Genomic DNA, 21,771 nt, shown 5'->3' with positions numbered 1-21,771 from the left:
AGTTTGTGCACACCTTGAAGAACCTTAAGCCATAGGTAAAACACCAGTGACTTGCATTTTGCAGCAGGGTATGGTGTCATGCACCACGCGTTGCACCTCTTAGCCTGGGCTTCAGGCACGAGAGCAGAGCTCCATCTGTTCCACCAGCAGCACCACAACTGTGTGATCAGACTGAGCAGATGCTCAAAGGAACTCGGCATTTGCTCATACTTGAAAGCAATCCTCAGACATCCCCTGGAAATGCCTCCAAAAGGTGCAGTCACAAAGCTTTGACTATTGCACATCGGTAAGAGCTGGCCTACATATTCTGACAACCCAAGTTTTGGAAGAAGGGCTGCTTTAAGACCTGGTATCTGTGCACTGGAACACTGGCACAAACGTCACCTATCCTTGGTTTTCATTGTAAGGGCGACAAGTAAACACCAACACATGAAAAAGGGAAACAAAGAGCATTTCACAGAGCAAGGGGTTAAGAGATGAAGCTGTGGTTAGTGCTTTGCAGTGGAGTCCCGAGGATAGAATTCAGCCAGGGTTGCCTGAGGAATCCTCTTCAACATCTCCTTGGGGAAGATCCGCAGAAGCTGCCACCCGATGTCCAAGGTCTCGTAAACGGTGCGATTCTCATAAGGACCTGCAGAAAGCAAGCACAGGCTGAAATGTGGGGCAGGGAAAGGGTCTCAGCCCCAAGCAGGAGGCAGATGTGGGAGCAGGACCTTGGAGGTGCTACCAGAGACTGGGATGTGCTTGGAACACTGACCCTGAGCAATGAAGTTCTTCTCGAACTTCTGCAGGAACTCCAGGTAAAGAAGATCATCCGAGGTAAGAGCTTCCTCACCAACCACAGCCTTCATGGCCTGCACATCCTTCCCAATAGCATAGCAGGCATACTAGAAGGGAAAGAAACCAAAGTGCTTTGACTTTGATTGTTCATGTACCCATTTCTGTTCAAACTCACTGAACACCCCATGTTTTAAAGCAGCCTCAGCAGTGTTCTGGATGGCAACTGTTCAGCAAGCCTTTTACAGGCTCCTTAGTATAAGGTCTGCTTGAAACATGGCCCTGCTTCTCTGAAGAGGTTTTTACATACCAGTTGGTTGGATACATCTGCATGATCCTTCCTGGTCATGCCCTCTCCGATAGCTGACTTCATCAGTCGAGACAAGGAGGGCAAGACATTAATAGGTGGGTAAACCTGGAGGAAAAAGGCATCCAAGACATCATCATTACACTTCAGGAAGTACAGAATAATCTTAAGGATATTCTGACTGGGGTGATACATACCTGCCTGTTATGCAGCTGCCTGTCCACATAGATTTGTCCCTCAGTGATGTATCCAGTCAAGTCAGGGATAGGATGAGTAATATCTGTGGAAATAAAATGGTTTGACAGTTTCCAGGCCTCTTAGAGCCATTTTAGCACTGATGCAGCAGTGCTAAATGCACTAAATTGCATTGTTAAACTGCAGTGAAGTGACTTCCAAAGTAAAATGCCATCGGTCAGTACCCCCCTTATATCACCAAGCTCTTATGCATGGTTTAGAGCTCCTGATACAGGGCTGAAGAACAATCCTGAAGTCTGAAATAGGCAAAGCCCTTCCATTAACAATACAGAGAAGGCAGCCAAGAACTGCAACATTCAGATAGGAACATTTAGGGGGCATATAGGGATGCTGGGGATGGACTCTTCATTAGGGACTGTAGTGGTAGGACAAGGGGTAATGGGTTAAAACTTAAACAGGGAAGTTTAGATTGGATATAAGGAGGAAATCTTTACTGTGAGGGTGGTGAGGCACTGGAATGGGTTGCCCAGGGAGGTTGTGAATGCTCCATCCCTGGCAGTGTTCAAGGCCAGGTTGGATAAGGCCTTGGGTAATATGGTTTAGAGCAAGGTGTCCCTGCCCACGGCAGGGGGATTGGAACTTGATGATCTTAAGGTCCTTTCCAACCCTAACTATTCTATGATTCTGTTCTATGATTCTATGAACCTGAAGGCCACAGGATTTGCTGTGTGTCCAAAACAGGGCAGGTTGCTCTAAAGGAGCCCTTTTCAGTGCTATTTATTAAAACCACTTGAAAATAACTCACCATCATTAGGCATGGTAAGAATAGGGATCTGAGTAATGGAACCATTCCTGCCTTCCACGCGCCCAGCACGCTCATAGATAGTAGACAGGTCAGTGTACATGTAGCCTGGGAAGCCACGGCGGCCAGGCACCTCCTCTCTGGCTGCTGAGACCTGAGGCAATGCAGAAGAACGTTTCCAAGCAGTCAGATCTCTCATACAGACCTGGTATCTCCCTTCATTAAGCGACACTAATGACTTGAAGCACCCCTTCCTGCAGGTGATACCAAAATACAGCCACACAAACCCCTGTTTGTCACCACAACCACGTAGGGCAAGGCAGATGTGAAACTATGGTATCAAAGTGCTGAATGCCACCAGTCAAGTAAGCCTCATAAATGCATACCTCTCGCAGAGCTTCAGCATAGGAGCTCATATCTGTCAGAATGACCAACACGTGCTTCTCGCACTGATATGCCAAGAACTCTGCTGTTGTTAGAGCCAGACGAGGTGTGATGATGCGCTCGATGCTGAAATAGGACAGTAAGGTGTTATTTATGTGTGTGCTTTCAGGGTAACAGTCTGAGGTTACAAAGACTTTAAAACCCTCTGCTACTCACACCAACTGGAATGCCAACATAAGTGGCACCTGGCAGGACACCAGTGGGGCTTCCTCTTCCAGTTTACTTGTCCTTTTCAGCCTTTTCCCAGCCAACACAGTGTTAATACTTACGTTGGATCATTGGCCAAATTCAGGAAGAGACACACGTTGTCCATGGACCCGTTTTCCTCAAAGTCCGACTTGAAGAACCGAGCAGTTTCCATGTTCACCTAAAGCACAGTATTAAGGCATCAGTTCCAGAGCAGGTTTCAGCATACTGCATTTTGCAGCATGTTAAGGTCTAAACACCTCATTAATAATCCATAAGCAAAGCTCTCCATCATGAAAATTCCCCTACATTCCCAAAATGAGTTCTTTTTGGAATTCCAGGCTAGAGATTAAGTTTTAAGATACTTTTTCCTGATCAAACACACTTTGTTACAGTACTTTTGGCCATTTGGGATATTCAGCCAGGCAACTCAGCACTGTTTATAAGACCTACTTCAAATACTTCAGCTACCCTCAGCATTGTCTGATTTATTCTGCAAGCATCATTTTCCTCCAGTGATATTGGCTTACACCCATAGCAGCAAACACGATGGCAAAGTTCTCCTCACTGTAGTCCATTACATCTTTGGATTTCTTCACCAAGCCAGCCTGGCGACATATCTGAGCTGCAATCTAGAAGGAAAACACGTTTCAGCTCACCTCTATGTTTGATGCTATTATCCAGGCTAGAATTTCACCAAGTTTACTTTTTAAGCCCCATGAATAAGCCACTAAGGGTTTAGAGAACAGCTCTGAGAACTCACCTCATTGTGGGGCAAGCCAGCGGCTGAGAATATGGGGATTTTCTGCCCCCTGGCAATACTGTTCATACCATCTATAGCAGAAATGCCAGTCTGAATCATTTCCTCTGGGTAGATACGACACTGGGGATTGATGGGCTGACCTGGTATGGATTTTAAAGAGAACACATATTATTCTATATACGTGTCTGAAGCTTAATCAAACTACTACTGACCACAAGCACTGGCAGGAGGCTCATGTCAAAAGGTGCAAACCCCACCATTAGGTCTAGAACTCTTCAAATGTGCCTGGTCAAACCTGAGCCTTTTGTAGATCCCAAGACTCTGGCATTCTGTGGTCATGTAAATGGTCAAGAGAAGCCTGTCAGGTTATTAAACTTTTTGTCTTTGGAGGCTGCAGAATTAAGACAGTCTATACATACTTCAAAGAACAGTTTCCAAGCTTCTGCTGCCTCATCTTTCTGCACTTATGTAAAGTTGATGCGAGTTTGTGCTACATACTTCAAAGATTAATCTTCCCCTAACAGTTAGGCCCTACATTCAAAACCAAAACTGCTGTAACATTCAGAAATCAGAAACACCAGATTTGTATTAACTCCCTATATGAAATGGATTAAGCACGTACCCATTATGTCGAGGAAATCTTCAGCCAAAACAATGGGGCCTCTGTCTATAGGTTTTCCTGAGCCATTAAATACTCTGCCTAAAAGAAAGAGCAGTAAAATAAACCTATGCAAGCAAGTCAGTGTGTGGTAAGTCTGTTCATTCTTCCAAGCAACATCAAGCACTTACCAAGCATATCCTCAGACACAGGGGTTCGAAGAATATCCCCAGTAAATTCACAAGATGTTTTCTTAGCATCAATACCCGAAGTGCCTTCAAATACCTGTGGATATACCAGAAGTTAAAAAACACACAGGGAAAAGGACGAAGCATTGTGCTGTACAAACTCACACACTAAAAAGGTGCTTCACAGCCTGATCAGCCACCAGGATGAAAAGCAAGGCGGTCCTCTGCAAGCAAAGGCTTTCAAGAGCAGCTCGTGAGTATAAAACATCACACAGAGACCTACTTTAAACCAAATTCGTGAAGTATCAGCAGCAACCAACAAACCCAGCACCAATCCTTTGATCTCAAGCATTTCCCTTTGCCAACAGGGGAGAGTTCTTCAGGTAAGAAGAATGAATATTAACAAGAAACAGCTGCTTAGAAGAAATACCTGCGTCCACATAGCAGAGCTTGGGTCTAATACTGTACAGTTACAATATGATTCCATTAGGTGATTTCCTTTTCTCATTTATAAGTACCAAAAGAACATACCCCAAGATAGATCTGAAATGGCTCAGACACATGCCAAGTAATAAAATACTTGACTGCTGCAACAAGAGCCACTCCTGTCCCTCATCATACCTGAACCACAGCTTTGGAGCCACTGATTTCCAGAACCTGCCCACTCCTTCTTGTGCCATCAGGAAGAGTCAAGTGGACAATCTCCGCGTACCTAGGAAACTGAAGATGAGCAAGAAAGGTGGAAAGCATTAAAACCCAGAGGAACAGCCACGAACAAAAGTTATCAGTTTTAAGCACGCTTAAACTTAGCAACTAGTCTAGTTTTTAAAGTAAACTCATCATCAGAACAAAGCTGATTCCAAGGCAGTTAAAAGTTACTAGGCTAAAGCCATTTCTACAGGGACTATATACATAACACTTGCTCAGAACTTCAGGCTTACAGAAAGACTGGCCAGGATCTGTTCTAAACAGTCCCAAAATAAGCATAGAAAGCTGTAAGAATGAGCTGGCTTTTGCCTCTTCATCAGTTGCTTCCCAGTAATTTGAGACCAAGCCAAAAGTGTTTCCAGTTCTTTTCACTGAGCACTTGTGCTTTGGTAACAAAAAGGTCAAGAACAAAGCAAATAGGTATGTTTCTGCATTGAGTTTAGACCACATTTTGGGTGGTTTTGGTAAAACGGAAGCACTGGTTCCTTTCTTTCCCTCAACGGGCTCAACAACTCTCCCTTTCTGTCTGGGACAGGCACAACTCTCCCTCAGAAACCTTCATTCTTTCAGAATCTGAACCTTTACCTTAACTTGGTCCAAGATAACCAGGGGACCATTCACACCCGAGACAGTTTTGTAAGCTGTAAGAAAGCAAAGCACAAGTTAGATGCTTCCTGAGAACACAGGAATAGCCTACAGAAAGCTTCATTCCCATCACCAACCTCAGGTTTGCAGATTTTGGGCCCAGCTCCATACCACTGCTGTCTGTTACAAACTCAACAAGAAGGATGAAGTATGAATGGTGGGACCAGCTTTTTTGGCTGCTCCCTGCACCTCAGGTAACATTAACTACATGATATTGCCATTTCCTTGATTGTCACAGAAACCTGCTGCAGATCTAGATGAAGGGATAATGGGAATGGCACCAGCAACACCAATGCAATGTACAGGTGACATTTTAAGCTAAGAAAAAGAGACTTTAAAACAAAGCATAGCATCTGTAACTTGTGATGAAGGTACCACTGCAATTTATGTCCAACAAATGGCAAGACCTTAATCATACTCAATCATACTCAAAGACACTTAATCAATGCTCAACTTGGAGGCTTTTTAAGCACAGAAGCACCTTGCTCCACGACACTGGTACAGCCTCTAGTGAGCCAAGCAAGTAGATTTCATGCACCAAAGCTGATCAGCAGAGCTTCTCCAGTGAGCTATGGGCTTTGGCACTCTAGAAGGAAACCTCACAGCACCTTTCCTGTCTCCTGAGGACAGGTCAATGAACTATACTGTAAGAGGATGAATTTCACCTTGGCCAAACTGCTCCTACTCTTGGGTTTAACTTGAGGATTGACACCCGATAGAAGGCCACAGCTCATGTCTTAAACATCAGCAGCTCAGGTATCAGTACTAAAGGCAGCTTCCTGCGGTACTGAGTGCCCAGAACTCACCACAGTGCTATCAGCCCAGTGGAAAGGGTGTGAAAGCTGTGTCCTGTGTTACTCTAAGGACACACTAATACCCCAGCTGGAGCCTGGGGTCACTTGATCCACAGATAACACTGAGTCAAAGCTTGATCAGGATCACAAGAGCAGTGACCAAGGGAGTGACTGTTAATCACTTATCCCTGGGAGGGAAAAGTGAGCAAGTGGAGCCATGTGCAGCACAGGGAAGCCACCAGCACCATTCAAGGCAGAGGAAACAGGCGCTCATGGTACCAGGGAATGAATGATCCAGCTTAGCCTGGCTTTGGCACGCTTACCATGCGCTGTCTCAACTGTCAACAAGGTGGTATTTACAGTTCAACAAACAGTCTGAACTGTTGCAATGTAATCTCTTAACTGGCAATAATCACAACTGCATTAGATAAGGCTTGAGGGTCACTGGGTGTATAAGAAGGTCTAAAGCTGGAACTCCTCAGTTTTGGCACCATCCTGCTGGACACGGGCCCCTGAATCAGTCTCAATCAAGAGCACAGGCTGACCTGCTCTCTTCACCTGAGCAAGGAGAGCCCCACAGACATTATGCTCCAAAGAGCTCAGACTGCAGCTGTATGCAGCCCAATGGGAATGGAAAACATGATCTTGAGCAAAGCATTTCATCCCATGACTGTCTCATGAGCACATCTTCCTCAATCGGCAGGAAAGGGCTCACACTCCCTGCGTTGTCCACACAACAGCGTGTCCTTGACATAAAGCAGCATCAATCCCCTTCGAATGCAGCTCGCCACTGACTCCAAATTCCCGTTTCCAATAAAATCAGTTCTATGACAAACCAAAAGCAACTGGAATGTTTTTCATCTCCAGATTGCAGCCTGGGCACAAGCCAAAACCTACGTGGAAAGAATCAAATTCACAGAATCCCAGCATGGTTTGGGTTGGAAGGGACCTTAAAGCTCCTCCAGCTCCAACCCCTGCCACGGGCAGGGACCCCTTCCACTGGAGCAGCTTGCTCCAAGCCCCTGTGTCCAACCTGGCCTTGAGCACTGCCAGGGATGGGGCAGCCACAGCTTCTCTGGGCACCCTGTGCCAGCGCCTCAGCACCCTCACAGGGAAGAGCTTCTGCCTAAGAGCTCAGCTCAGTCTCCCCTCGGGCAGCTTAGAGCCATTCCCCTTGGCCTGTCCCTACAGGCCCTTGTCCCAAGCCCCTCTCCAGGTTTCCTGCAGCCCCTTTAGGCACTGGAGCTGCTCTCAGGTCTCCCCTTCAGGAGCCTTCTCTTCTCCAGCCCAGCTCTCTCAGCCACCCTGGCTCCAGCCCCGGCAGAAGCCTCCTCTGCAGAGCAAGGCAGGCCCGGGGGTGGGCAGGAATCGCAATGGCTGACTTGGCTTCCCACCCAGGCTGAGGGTTTCATGGAAACACTGCCCTGCCTGGCCCGCTGTGAGCGCTGCTGCAGTTCAGGTGCACACACGGAGCCGATTGTGCAACTACCACCTACATCAGCAAAACACCGGCGAAGAAAAACGCAATTCTGGCGTTCCCCTCACCCTGCAATCACGTTTTTGCTTTACAAGGCTTCAGTATTTCCCCTTTCCCACCACATTTCTCAGCAACCCAACCCACAGCTCCCGCTGCAGACGAAGGACACCGACACCCGGTACCCAGCGGGCTCCGGCTCGGGAGGCCCCACCGGATACCCCCGGTTCTACCTCGGGAGCGGCCCACCCGCGGTGCCCCCCCCCCAACCCCGAGGTGCCCCGCACTCACTGAGCCGCGGCTGCGAGAGGAAGTCCCGGGTCAGCGCCGCCGCCTGCTCGAAGGCCCCCGCCTGCTCCCGCGGCCCCCCGGGCCCAGCGCCGTTCACCAGCCCGCGCATAGCCCGCACCACTGCGGCCATCTTCTGCGCACGGCGGCTCTGCGCATGCGCGGGTTATAGCGAGCGGGAGGGAGGGACCCGCCCCGCGCGGCTCCCCCCCTCTCAGTGGGAGGGAGGAGCTGGCCAGGGTGCTGAGGGGGGGGGGGAGAGGGAAGGGAAAGGAAAAGGGGAAGGGAAAGGGGAAAGAAATGAAAGTAAAGGAGGAAAAGAAAAGGGTAAAGGGAGGGGGAAAGGGAAAGAGAAGAGGAAGAGGAAATGAAAGGGAAAAGGAGGAAAAGGAAAGGTAAGGGAAAAGGGAAGGGGAAAGGGAACGCAAAAGGAAAGGAGGAAAAGAAAAGGGAAAGGAAAAGGGAAAGGGAAAAGGAAAGGGAAAGACAAAAAGAAAAGGGTAAAGGGAGGGGGAAAGGGAAAAAGAAGAGGAAGAGGAAATGAAAGGGAAAATGAGGAAAAGAAAAGGAAAGGGAAAAGGGAAGGGGAAAGGGAACGCAAAAGGAAAGGAGGAAAATAAAAGGAAAAGGGAGGGAGAAAGGGAAAGAGAAGAGGAGGAGGAAAGGAAAGGAAAGGAAAGGAAAGGAAAGGAAAGGAAAGGAAAGGAAAGGAAAGGAAAGGAAAGGAAAGGAAAGGAAAGGAAAGGAAAGGAAAGGAAAGGAAAGGAAAGAAAGGAAAGAAAGGAAAAGAAAGGAAAGGAAAGAAAGGAAAGGAAAGAAGGAAAAGAAAGAAAAGGAAAAGGAAAAGAAAGGAAAAGGAAAAAAGGGAAGAGGAGGAGGAGAGGAAAGGAAAAATGGAAAAGGGAAGAGGAAGAGGAAAGGGAAAAGGAAAAAGGGAAAATGAGGAGGAAAGGGAAAAGGAAAAAGGGAAAATGAAAGGGGAAGAGTAAAAGGAAAGGAAAGAGGAAAGCAAAAGGGAAGGGGAAAGGGGAAGAGGAAGGGGAAGGAAAAGGGAATGGAAAACAGGTGAAAAGGAAAGAAAAAAAGTAAAGGGAAGACACAGGGAGGAAGGAAAGGAGGAAGGACGGAAAAAGGAAAGGAAGGAAACAAGAAAGCAAAAAGATGAAGCTAAATAACGAATGCGTTGACAGAAGGGTGGTCTCCCCAGGCTGCCCAGCAGCACAGTGAGCAGAGCACGAACGTCTGGCCTCTGCTACCAGAGCCGAAGAGCCAGGAGGGAAAGCTGGTGCTGGGAATGTTCAGCACACGGTCAGCTTTGCAACGGTGCCACCATCATTGCTGTCGCTCCTCGATTTCATGCCTAAAAGTCCATTTGAATGGAACCTCAATGCCTGAGGATTCCTTCTGCCCCCCAAGCAAAGCAGAGCCCTGCCCCCTGCCCATGCAACCCCAGCCCTGGGTATCCCACAGGCCCCATGCGTGTCCCCACACACAGCCCAGCCGTGGTTTCAGGGGTCTGCTTCATCCAGCACCAGTGCTTTGATCGGGGAGTGTAACACAGGCTGCTTCGGGTAGATAGGAGATAAGGAATAAGGCAGGAACTGGCAATGAGGCAGGGCTGCCCATGGAATCATCCCCCTTGTGCTGCTGCTGTGCACTCAGACGGCAAGGGCTTACAATTGTTTGAAGGACAGAACAAGAGCTGCCTTAAACCTTTAATTTAGTATAAAACAGAGAGTGGCTTATCTATAAACACCTTTTCCCATTAACCATTAGTCTGTCAACCTTTGATTTCCATACGAGTTATGCATCATTCATAGAATCATAGAATAGTTTGGGTTGGAAAGGACCTTAAGATCATTCAGTTCCAGCCCCCCTGCTGTGGGCAGGGACACCTCCCACTAAACCATGCTTGTTCTCCTCCCTGCTTCCCAGTGAAATGGAATTCTTTGATGTTCCAAACCAATCTTCTCTCTCCTTCTACGTTAAAAGTAGAAATGCTTTGGGGAAATACGTTCTCAAGGAGCTACTGGCAATCCTGAGCTGGTTTGGAGGAGCTACAAAGTGCCAAGGACCGCTGAGACTGATGGAAAGAGCAAACGATGACACAAGGAACTGTTTGGAGAAGGAGGGAGCAAACCCAATAAATAACCCCCAGACAAAGGGCAATGCTGTCGAGTTGATTAAACACCAAACCGGGCAGTTTCAGCCAGCTTTCAGCTCTCTTTCTAATGCAACGTGACCTTGAGCACATTACCCAGAGCTCCTGTTTGTTAAGAGTCAACAGGACTGAACAAAGTGTGCGCTTTACAGCTTTTACAATTACTTTACCTGCAGGGACAGGCCAAGGGGAATGGCTTTAAGCTGCCAGAGGGGAGACTGAGCTGAGCTCTTAGGCAGAAGCTCTTCCCTGTGAGGGTGCTGAGGCGCTGGCACAGGGTGCCCAGAGAAGCTGTGGCTGCCCCATCCCTGGCAGTGTTCAAGGCCAGGTTGGACACAGGGGCTTGGAGCAAGCTGCTCCAGTGGAAGGGGTCCCTGCCTGTGGCAGGGGGTTGGAGCTGGATGAGTTTTAAGGTCCCTTCATCCCAAACCATTCCATTATTCCACAGTGGGATGCATTTCCCTGCACTGTTGAGGTGAGCGAACAGCAGTGAACAACCTCCCCCAGTGCATCCTGCTCTCAGCTGAATCCAGAGGAACAGAAATCAGCTCCAAGGCTGGGATGGGGGCTCCTGCCAGCCCTTTTTCAGGCCCACATCCTATGCTGGGCCATCGGTTCTCCAATACTTCTCATTACACAAGAAATATTCACTATGTTTTACTATCTCAGGCTGGTGATTTCTTATTCTCTTTATCCTGCAGGGTTCTTGAAAGAAGAAATCCGAACATTTATAGTGGTATACAGAAACCACAGCTCAGAAAAACTGCCTGGAAAAAGCTGCCACACTCATGGAAATGCTCCCAGAGCACATATGAGCAAGCTTTCCCATCCTCTGTGCACAACAAGAGCCATGACACTGCAATCTCCTTCAGCTGCCGCGTGAGACAGGTCCTGACCTTGGGGCCTACAGAAGATGACAGTAACAGTAGAAATGGAAATAAGAAATAGAGATAGAAATGGAAATAGAAATAAGAAATTGAAACAGAAATAGTAATAGCCATCATATTAATAATAACTAATGATGATTACAGTAGTAATAGTAACAGTAATAATAGTAATAATTATAATAAGAATAAAAATAAGAAGAGGAAGAAGAGGAATAATAATTATAAGACAAAGAATAAGATTAAGATGAAGAAGAAGACAAAGAAGAAGAAGAAGAATTGGAAGAGGAAGAAGAAGAAGAAGAGGAATGATATTAATAACAAGAAGAAGAAGATGAAGAAGATGAAGACGAAGAAGATGAACAAGAAGAAGAGGAAGAAGAATAGGAAGAGGAAGAAGAGGAATGGTATTAATAGTAATAATAATACAAAGAAGAAGATGAAGACAAAGAAGAACAACAGAAAGAAGACTAAGAAGAATTATATTAATAATAATAACAAGAAGACGAAGAAAAAGACAAAGAAGATAAAGAAGAAGATAAAGAAGAAGAAGAGGAAGAAGAGGAAGAACTGTCTCCACATGCTCCTCCTCACCTGAAGGAGAACCTGAATTCTTTTCTACCCAGCGCCCAAGGTACAGCTGAGCACTTCTGAGCTCCCTCAGTAGATGGCAATGCTGCACTGCTCATCCCCGGTCTGCTTTGTGGCTGTTGAGAAAGCCATTTCCAGGCCTAGACATCCAATTCTCAACTCATGAAGTATATTTAAAGGCTTCAACTTCTGCTCTAATGCACACCCAGGGAATTCCTTGGTAGGATGCACTCATCTCACGTTATTGGCAATGGGTTTTGATCATGCAGAAGCCAGACAAATGGCCTCAGTGGCAGATTTACACCGCAACAGAGAAGGGGAGAATATGCTGAGGATTTATGCTCTTTCTCTGCAGTGAATCTCCATCTCCTGAATGAATGATGGGATCAGTTCTGCTTTAAAGAAAGAAATCATGGAGCAAAATGTCAGAAGTTTAAGAAAACAGAAATGATGGGAGAAAAGAGATCACCTTGTAAATGGCATCTGCAGCACCTCACCCTATGCAGGGATATCATTTCCCATGCAGCTTTACTGCCCTTGTTAGTCCAAGAAATATCTCCTTGTCCCTGGAGACAAAGCAGGCAGCACAACAGCACAGGGAAAGGCTGTGGACAAGTGCCAGCATCATTCTGTGGGGAGGAGGCAAGGGCAGAACTCAGATGTGGAGAGACCACAACCTGTTGATACCCAGAGGGAGGTGACATTGCCCCATAACTGCCCAAAATCAGGGGGCAGATCAGTGCATTCCAGCCTTACAAGTATCTCCATCCACTATGAACACTTATCATCACTCTTAGCATTATGGAAATGCTGATCTATGTTGTGGACTACGCAAAGGCAGCTTCTCAGCACCCCATGAGACTCAGAGACGTAAAGATTTCACCAGCTCAGCCCAGTGAACACACACATATGGCTCATAGTGATGTAAAAACTCCTACAAGTAGAGGAGTTGGAATGAGGGCATCTGTACCAAGGACCAGCAGCAAGAGAATGGCCATCAAGCACTAGAGAGTAGTCCAAGACCTAGTCTCTTATGTATTTCCCAGGGCCATATAATAACAGCAGCCCAGTGATGAATCCAATCACTGCCCCCATAAACACCCTCCAATGGGGCAGAGCATATTACCTTCATGGAGAAGAGGGATGAGCAGCCCCAGGGGAGCGTGTTTGGCGTGCTCAGAGCCAGGCAAGAGTTAAGGTGCTCAGAGAGAGATAAGCGTTGATGAAAGCCTGGAGATCGGGTGCCTCTGTGCAGATAAATGCTCCTGCCTTTCTCCTCCCAGCCCACCCCACTGCCCTGCTCTGACGCAGAGGGAGCTGCAGGGCTCAATGGAGCTTGTTTGAGGTTCCAATTAAATCTCCATGGAAAAGGGACACTCATATCCTCTTCTGATAGAAGGCAGTCATAAACCCTCGGGGAGCTGCAGAGCACATCACCTCCTGCAGCAGCAGCTGGCTCCTCGCACCAACATGGGCTGCAGGGTAAGAGCCTTTTCCACACCAACAGGTTTGTGTTGGGAAGGGAACAGGGGCTTGAGAGGTAAGGGCTCCATTATTCTGTGTGTATTTATTGTCTATGCTTCCTTACTCCTTATTTCTCTCTATTAATTTTTATATAGATCTCTTATTTTGTATTAATTCTACTTGGTATTTACTGGTACTTGGAGGTACAGTGAGAAACAACCCCTGTTTCCCAACTTAGTGACTTGTGTGGCACTCATACTTGATGACAGAGGGTTTGGAGCATTTGCTTTCCTTCATGAAAACACGATTAATATCATTGCCTGGGATTTCAGGAAACCAGGATTATTGGGAAGAGTGATAGTTCAGACTCAGCTCCATTCATTTGCCACTTGGTCTCTGAAGTGCCTGAGAGCTATAAAAGTGTAACTGGCTAATTGTTTGCTTTGTTTAGTGCAAGTTTCTGATTGATATTTGCAGCGTGGCCAAGCAAGCAATCTTCTCTCAGCTCTCCGAAGCTCTGATCTTAATCACATACATTAGGCTTTTAAGTCCTGTATCTTGCCATGCCATTTCAATTAGGTCAAATGTAAGGCAAATGAATTTCCTTGGAGACCAAATTTAACCTCTGAAGAACAAACATGGAATAGAAGATGTAGAGCTCACCATAGATAAGCTACCGGCTTGATCTGTGCTTTGAGTCTTCGGGAGAAGACTTAAATGATGCCTTGAAGCAGGTACAAGATGTGTCAGGAGGATGGAAATGGGTTAGAACACTCCATTTAAATGCAGGCTTGATAAACCCACTGCCTGATAGCAAAGCCTGTGGTCCCAGCTCCTCAGGAACAGCACTCAAATGCAAGACCTTGGGAGCTGCTTCCTCAATGGAGAAGCCAACAGCATCACGAGGTTGTAACCTGGAGCCTTTTCTTCCAAGGTTATTGGAGACCTTCATCCCTGAGGACCAGGATCCAGCCCTGGCCATGCCGCCCGCTGCGGAGCACGTGCCCTGGCGCTGGCTGGCAGCAGTGAGGGCATCCCGGAGGCTGGTGCTGGTGGTGGTGTTCGTGGCGCTGCTGCTGGACAACATGCTGCTGACCGTCGTGGGTACGCGCTGATGCTGGTCTCTGCTGGGTGCTGGGAGCCTTCAGGACCACCAACGTGTGGCCAGAACCATTCAGTTCTGGGTGCTGAGCCAGGGAATGGAGTCAGGTCACTAATTCCTTCCCTGTTTGCTTTCCCAGTACCGATCGTCCCCACTTTCCTCTACGCAACAGAATATGAAGGCACCAACAGCTCCACTGCCCCAGCTCAGACTGAAACAGCTCCTCCAGCCCTGAAAGCTCCTCCTTTCTCCTCCATGTTCTCCTATTTTGACAACACCACGGTGACTGTCTTGGTCTCCACCAGTGCCGTGGAGCTGGTGAATGGGATGGAGAGCAGCATCCCACCAGAGCCCACTGCGAGCATCCCACCATCACCCAGCAGCTGCCCTGATGGTGAGGAGTTCCTCGCCAAGGAAAACACCCGCGTGGGGCTGCTGTTTGCCTCCAAGGCTCTGGTACAGCTGATGGTGAACCCGGCCGTGGGTCTCCTGACCAACAGGTAGGGCAGAGACCTGGGTTTGTACCTTCAGGCTCAGCCTGCTGATGAAATAGGCTTTAGCTGAGCTTAAAGGCCTGTGCTGCCCATGTGCAGCCCCTGCAAGCATGGGATTACAGAACTGGTGGGTAGAATAGCAAGGGGGGTACATGTGCATTAAAACAAGCATGGATTTTTACCTATTCTAAAAGCCTACAAGTTGATATTACAACATAAGCCCCCTCAGACGAGGACAGATGCTATTTAATACCAGTAACCACTATATGAGGAATGATTCCCACCTTGCTATGGATATAATGTTTTCTGCCCAAGGTTTTTCTTTGCCTTTGTCTCCATCAGACACATGTGAGCTGAGCCAGGCTCATGCCCATGTATTCTGGGTGGGTTGATGAGTTGGCAAAACCAAGCCATGTCTCTGGGTGAGCTTTATGGGAGGACACTGGATGCTTCCTTGAACAGCCCTCACAGGCACATCCACGTTTAGGAGTTGCTCACCTGCCCACAGAGGCTGGGTAGCAAGGCCATATCTTGGGCTGGAATGAAGAATCCTCCCTGAGATGCCTCTTTCTCCCCTCTCTAGGATAGGATACCACATCCCCATGTTCATCGGGTTCGTCACCATGTTCCTCTCTACACTCAGTGAGTACTGCCCTTCTCTCTGCTCTTCACACCCAGCAGCACAGGAGGGAACACACTGCTCTGTGCCTGCACCACTGTCCCCACGCAGGGGAAAGGAGGGAGAGCAGAGCAACCCGTCCCAGAAACGGGTGACAAGAAAGGACAAGCATCCCTCTGCCCCCTCCAGCACCCAAACCAGTGCAAGCTGAGGCCGCTTTTACAGGGTTTTAATGCTCACTTCACAGCCCTGCCTGACCTATGTCTCCCCTTCCTCTGCAGTGTTTGCCTTCTCAGGCACCTACACCCTGCTGCTCATCGCCCGAGCCCTCCAAGGCATCGGGTCATCGTTCTCATCAGTCGCAGGTACAAGTTTTAGCTACCCCTTAGTCCCTGTGTTGGCTCCTCTCGTCTGGGTTCAGTTATCATCTCAGGAATGGTCAGCAGCACAGACACACCTTGTCTCAAGCCTTCTTTGGCTCCTGTGCCTGCCTGGAGCAGACAGACCCCCCCCAAAAACCCAGGCTGCTTTCAGAGGAGCCCCATCACTGTGGTACCAGCCATGCTCATACTGGCCTTTGCTTCCTCTGCTCCCAGGCTTGGGCATGCTGGCCAGTGTGTACACGGATGACTTCGAGAGAGGCAACGCAATGGGCATCGCTCTTGGAGGCTTGGCCTTGGGTGTGCTGAGTAAGGAAACCTTGCTCCCAGTGGGGTTGACTTCAACAGCATCTCCAGAGCTTTGCTGGCCATCACCTGCATGGCTGTGCCCCTTCCCTGGCCTGTCCTCCTCCCTCCTTTGCTCGTTCTCCGTGGGCACTTCCCATGGGATCTGACACCTTCCCCTAACACCTACTGGCTAGGAGGCAGGAGCCCAGCACTGCTGGGATGCAGAGGGTGATGGGGATGGTGGCAGTGCTGCTGTGTGACAAACCTTTCTCTTGCAGTCGGGGCCCCCTTTGGCAGTGTGATGTATGAATTTGTGGGGAAGTCATCTCCCTTCCTGGTCCTGGCATTCCTCGCCCTGTTGGATGGAGGTGAGAAGCCAAATGGTTAAATCCTACCCCAAATAAACATGAAGAGATTTAAATGTGGATGCTTCAGGGAGAGTCTGCCAGGGCTTGTGTGAAGGAAGAGGCACATTAATACACAGGTGACAGCAGCAGCACTGGTTATTCTGCCACTGCTAAATCAGATGTTTGCTGCCACCAGACGGTTGACATAGCAATAGAGTAAGAATTAGTCCCTCATTACTTAATAACCCCCCTTGATTGCGTTAATGGCTTAAATAGCACACAGAATCGTAGAATGGTTCGGGTTGGAAAGGACCCTAACATCATCCAGTTCCAACCCCCTGCCATGGGCAGGGACACCTCACTTTAGATCATGTCACCCAAGGCTCTGTTTGGGAATAGCCCACTTGGCTGCAGCCTCTTCACCACGCCACAGAGGAATCAGGCTTTGCCAGCATAAATGGTGATCCTCAGTCTTTCTCCATAGCTGCTATAGATGCCATGAGAGACAGCAGAAACAGGCATTCTTAGTGGGAAACATTAAGCTAATTCAATTATAGTCACAGTTACCATCCTTGCCTTGATGCAGTGCAAGATGTCTTTAATGAAGCATGTAAGAGCTCTTGGAAAATGAAGCGTAGGTGCAATACACGTGAAACTTCCTTTCTAAAACCTATTCCTTTCCACACTGAACTCCTGCCATGCTCTCGTGGCTCCCCACCCTGGCAGAGACCATTGGCATAACTGGCTGCTCCACAGGTTGACAAAGCACTTCTGACACGGTCCATGTCAGGGAGTTCTGCTGCTCCCTCCTATGGGAGCAGGGCTGGGAGCCACCTCTCCCCCTTCAGTGATGCTCCCAAACACAGTTGCTGTATCCCCATGGAGTTCTATTGATGGAAGGGGTCGGGCTGAAGGAAAAGCAATAGGGAAATGTGGACTGGAGCGATGCTGCCTCCAGAAACATGCTAACATCCATGTTTGCTTCCCAGCTCTGCAGCTCTGCACACTGCAGCCCTCCAAGATCTCCCCTGAGGTGAGTCCATAGGAGAGCTGGTGATGTGAATGAAGTGGAGGGGAGCATGCACCCATGAATTCCATGTATTCCATGTATTCCCCATGGATACATATGCAGCTCTGAGCTTAACCCCCCCTTTGCCATCCTGCAGAGCACCAAAGGCACACCAGTGCTCACCCTGCTGCGAGACCCCTACATCCTGGTTGCTGCAGGTAAAGCTGGGTATCAGCATACACCGTGCCCCCCGTGACTGAAGAAATCCCTTCGTGCTGCTTGAAACAGCAGCAAAAAGTGGCTAAAATAGAGCATTTCTCCCTTTTCTCCCCATCAGGAGCCCTCTGCTTCTCCAACATGGGGGTGGCCATGCTGGAGCCCACCTTGCCCATCTGGATGATGCAGACCATGTGCTCCCCAAAATGGCAACTAGGTAAGTGCTGTGCTTTGCAGCCTCCATCCTGCTTAATATCATTTAGCTAGAACTGGTCTTGCTTTGGCACTGCAATGTGGATTGAAATCTCTTCTATCATCCTACAAGAGAAGAAAACATATGCCCTCACCTGCATGGAATGAGTGATCCCAGGCTGCGTGTTGCTCCAATTGCAGCTGGAAATGTCCTTAGTGGTAGCTCTACAATGTGCTTTTCTCTATTACTGGAAAAATGGTCTGGAATCAGACTCCCCACAAGAGCAATAACGGTGGAAGAGAGGCTGTTCCACGCACAGGAAGCCTGTCGAATCCTGTCTTCTGCAGGGGTGATAATGGTATCGTGCTGGGCTGAAATCATGGCAGGCAGATGGGTTTTGCAGAGGCAGCTCAGAGTAAAACAAGGCCATTTAGAGAGTCGCAGGCAGGACAGGCTGGTGCGTGCTAATTACCAGCTGCCTAGAAAATGGGATACGGAGATAACGTTGTGTTTGCTATAGAAATAAGAACTGTTATCAAACCCAATTGGCTGAGGAATGACACAGGGGGTGCCTGGGGCTGCACTCAGAGCCGAAATTGAATTGCAACCTGGGAGCAGGAGGGCTGAGAGAGCTTCTAATCGAGTTATCCTCTAGGCAGGCAGGAGCATCCATCCTGATAAGAGCCTGTGATGCTTCTTAAGAACCAGGATGGACGAGGGCAGAGCAGGATCCCAGAGATACTGAGAGTGGGGAGAAGGGACAGCAGAGCTGCCTGGTAACCACAGATGTCACAGACTGAGAGGGCTGCCCCATCACCACTGAGCCCAAGGGGAAGCTTTGAGGTGACTTAGCAGTACCCAGAGGTCACCAGACAGCAAACCCCATAGACATTCACTAGAGTTTGAGGTAGCAGAGATTTAAGAGCAGTCTGGACTGAGACACAGCCCAGCTGCACTTCACTCACCTCATGAACTCAAGGGGCTTCTTTATTTGGATGCTTCAATTCAATTCCCTCCTGTAATACTGGAGAAAAACAACCAGAAGAGCTTGGGGTAAATCTGCAGGATTAACTGTGTGCTGTAGCTGCTAAAGAGAGGCGAGAAGATGAAACATAAATCATGTGTTTCAATGAGGAAGTTGTCTTAGTGAAATGGAGCTGATCAGGTTTATTTATAGTGGCAGGGAGAGTATATTAAAAACAAACAAGTGGTAAATCAGCAAACAGTGCAAATATTGAGCTTTGACTGCATCATGATCCCCCAGCTTTTTACTTAAGCACTTCCTTAATTCTGCTTTCTTTAGTAAATGAAAAGCAGAAAACAAGAGGAAATGGGGAAGAAGAAACCACAACAGGAGAGGATGAGCTTATTAAAACAGTGGGGATAAAAGAGTCCTGCCCTTAGCTCCTGTTTGTGGGTGAAGCACTGCACCTCTGCGTGCCTCAGTTTCCCCCACACACCATCAAAAGCAAATGCATTCTTTATGCCTCTTTCTTCATAGAGGGACCCCTACCCTTCTACAGGGCACAGAGTGATGGGAAAGGGAGCAGTGGAGGACATAGGAAAACACCACTGCAGGGACCCATAGGGATTGCCTTGCCTGGCCCATGACATTCCCCAAACGAGAGAGGCAGTTAATGAAGGGTTTTGCACATCCCCTGTATTCACTTGGGGATAACACTCTGGATTATCCTTTGTCTCTCTCAGGGATGGCATTCCTCCCTGCCAGTGTATCCTACCTCATCGGCACCAACCTCTTTGGGATCCTGGCTAACAGAATAGGCCGGTAAGTGGAACGTCAGAGATTTCAGCTCAGCCCAAGCCTGTGCTTTCAGCATGAATCGTGCTCATGGAGCGGTGCACACTGAGAACATCTCCTTCTCCTAACTGAGACCTCATTGCAGGTGGCTGTGCTCCATGATTGGCATGGCTGTGGTGGGAATCAGTCTCCTTTGTGTAAGTAAGATGATTTTGAGACCCTTCTGCAAGAAGAATCAGCAGGGGCAGCGTGGGCAATGGTGCTGACATAGGGTTACACACCTGGCAGATGCTCAGCGGTTGCACTGTGTTACACCTCACACAGCTCTCCTATCCTCATCCCTTCATCCTTTCCTCTCAAAGGTACCTCTGGCCAAGACGATTTATGGCTTGATTGCCCCAAACAGCGGGCTTGGCTTTGCCATAGGTAAGCTGCTGTGGTCAGGCTGTGTGACACGGCTCAAACACAGCTCTCACCACTCGGAGGGGGAGAGGGCTGATCAGGTCCTTCTTGCTTTGGGCAGGCATGGTGGACTCCTCAATGATGCCCATCATGGGCTACCTCGTGGATCTTCGCCACACCTCCATCTACGGCAACGTCTATGCCATAGCTGATGTCGCCTTCTGCATGGGCTTTGCAATTGGTATGGAGGAACACTTACTCACAGGATGAGATGCTTACTCAGTGTGTATCTCACTCAGTTGATCGCTCCCTTTCCTCCACCCAGTGTTCACTGCAACCAACCAGCACAGAATCCACAATCCAGTCACTGCAGACCCATAGAAACCCTCTAAACTGGAAAAGCACCTTTTGCTCTCTGTCATCCTAAGTCCTTTTTGGTTATAAACTTGCAGGCCCATCCACAGGCGGTGCGATCGCACGCGTTATCAGCTTCCCCTGGCTGATGGTCATCATTGGTGTCATCAACATTGCCTACGCTCCTCTGTGCTGGTACCTGCGCAACCCCCCTGCTAAAGAGGAGAAGATTGTGAGTTTAAGTACATTTAATTCTTGTTAAGTACTCAAATTAATCCCCAGTGTTACTAAACCATGATTTCTCTTCTCCTCTACCCAGGCAATCTTAAGCCAGGAGTGCCCCATGCAAACCAAAAGCTACACGACCCAGAAAACCATGCATGATTTCCCTCCCACAGGCAACAGCGATGTGGAGGCAGAACATGCGGAATAGCACACACAAGGATGCATGCCATGTATTGAAGCTAATATTATGGTTATAGAACATGGATGTATCAGCACCTGGGAATATCCCTGACTCCCCCAAGGCTTCTGGACCCAGGCTGTGTCACTGACCTGTTCTCTTAGCCAAGCAACCCAGAGCAGGGAGCAGAGACTTGGGATTTGGAGGCTCTATGCGATTAGTTGCTCTGTGACTTGTAGGCAAACTGACCCAAACTCAACACATCTCATCTGTACAACAAAAGTTATGAAGAGGAGGAGAATCCTATCACCCTGTCCTGGCACAGCGTGTCAATAGTATTGACATCTCCTCTTGATGAGTGCAATGGTATTTGTTAATGCCTTTAAATAGAATCCCAGACTGGTTTGGGTTGGAAGGGACCTTAAAGCTCTTCCATTTCCAACCCCTGCCACGGGCAGGGACCCCTTCCACAGGAGCAGCTTGCTCCAAGCCCCTGTGTCCAACCTGGCCTTGAGCACTGCCAGGGATGGGGCAGCCACAGCTTCTCTGGGCACCCTGTGCCAGCGCCTCAGCACCCTCACAGGGAAGAGCTTCTGCCTAAGAGCTCATCTCAGCCTCCCCTCTGGCAGGTTCAAGCCATTCCCCTTGGCCTGTCCCTACAGGCCCTTGTCCAAAGCCCCTCAATAAAGATGTCACTGTGCTGCTAACGTGCTCCTTGCTCCTTTGAGACAGTTAAACAAATGCTCATCGCTATCTCCCTATAGCTTCATGTGTTGTGCTGTTGATGTGTAACTTACAGCTGCTTGTGTGTCCTTTCCAACATGCATCCAATTAATTATATGAAGTAATTCAGGTAGAAATAAGGCTGGAAAGAGTTTCAGCCCCTTAGACACATACTCTCCCAGCAAAGCTGGTTGAATCACTTGTGATTGTAAG

General features: G+C 48.4%; 3 protein-coding genes and 2 long non-coding RNA genes across 8 annotated transcripts in view; 2 read left to right on the top strand and 3 right to left on the bottom strand.

Annotated features, from left to right (window-relative positions):
• LOC133209527 (uncharacterized) overlaps window positions 1-18,723 on the bottom strand; it is an 85,405-nt gene extending 66,682 nt beyond the window's left edge. The window contains exons 1-2 of the long non-coding RNA XR_009724678.1: window positions 18,072-18,723; window positions 16,781-17,407 (exon numbers count right to left, since the gene is read on the bottom strand). This is a non-coding gene — a long non-coding RNA (uncharacterized LOC133209527). The remainder of the gene's footprint in view (window positions 1-16,780; window positions 17,408-18,071) is intronic.
• The window catches only part of MAK16 (MAK16 homolog), a 56,580-nt gene that overhangs the window by 30,843 nt on the left and 3,966 nt on the right, over window positions 1-21,771 (top strand). The window lies entirely within an intron of this gene.
• On the bottom strand, window positions 381-8,339 carry ATP6V1B2 (ATPase H+ transporting V1 subunit B2). The gene is made up of 14 exons (XM_061348180.1): window positions 8,173-8,339; window positions 5,554-5,609; window positions 4,882-4,980; window positions 4,264-4,357; window positions 4,097-4,174; window positions 3,475-3,614; window positions 3,242-3,343; window positions 2,795-2,892; window positions 2,468-2,591; window positions 2,085-2,235; window positions 1,282-1,364; window positions 1,088-1,192; window positions 758-887; window positions 381-631 (listed from the first exon to the last, which is right to left on the bottom strand). The coding sequence occupies exons 1-14, from the start codon at window positions 8,300-8,302 to the stop codon at window positions 489-491; spliced, it is 1,533 nt and encodes a 510-aa protein (XP_061204164.1). The 5' UTR covers window positions 8,303-8,339; the 3' UTR covers window positions 381-488.
• Window positions 11,955-16,509, bottom strand: LOC133209528 (uncharacterized). The gene is made up of 2 exons (XR_009724679.1): window positions 16,418-16,509; window positions 11,955-12,434 (listed from the first exon to the last, which is right to left on the bottom strand). It is a non-coding gene; the product is annotated as an uncharacterized LOC133209528 (long non-coding RNA).
• SLC18A1 (solute carrier family 18 member A1) lies at window positions 12,445-21,117 on the top strand. 4 transcript variants are annotated; one of them, XM_061348177.1, is made up of 16 exons: window positions 12,445-13,345; window positions 14,204-14,373; window positions 14,511-14,871; window positions 15,449-15,507; window positions 15,766-15,849; window positions 16,081-16,173; window positions 16,431-16,520; window positions 17,489-17,532; window positions 17,666-17,726; window positions 17,846-17,941; window positions 19,625-19,703; window positions 19,822-19,873; window positions 20,039-20,102; window positions 20,200-20,319; window positions 20,531-20,664; window positions 20,752-21,117. In XM_061348177.1, the coding sequence occupies exons 2-16, from the start codon at window positions 14,250-14,252 to the stop codon at window positions 20,863-20,865; spliced, it is 1,575 nt and encodes a 524-aa protein (XP_061204161.1). In that variant the 5' UTR covers window positions 12,445-13,345; window positions 14,204-14,249; the 3' UTR covers window positions 20,866-21,117. The 4 variants fall into 4 exon arrangements, with proteins under 4 accessions (XP_061204161.1, XP_061204160.1, XP_061204162.1 ...); XM_061348176.1 differs by having other exon boundaries at window positions 12,446-13,287; XM_061348178.1 differs by lacking the exon at window positions 15,766-15,849 and having other exon boundaries at window positions 12,446-13,287.

The sequence above is a fragment of the Neopsephotus bourkii genome, unplaced genomic scaffold, assembly GCF_033783945.1.
Source record: "Neopsephotus bourkii isolate Nb327-2 ecotype Australia unplaced genomic scaffold, CSIRO-AGI_Nbou_v1 NB_346, whole genome shotgun sequence".
Taxonomy (NCBI): domain Eukaryota; kingdom Metazoa; phylum Chordata; class Aves; order Psittaciformes; family Psittacidae; genus Neopsephotus; species Neopsephotus bourkii.
This window is presented reverse-complemented; position numbering and strand designations above follow the sequence as displayed.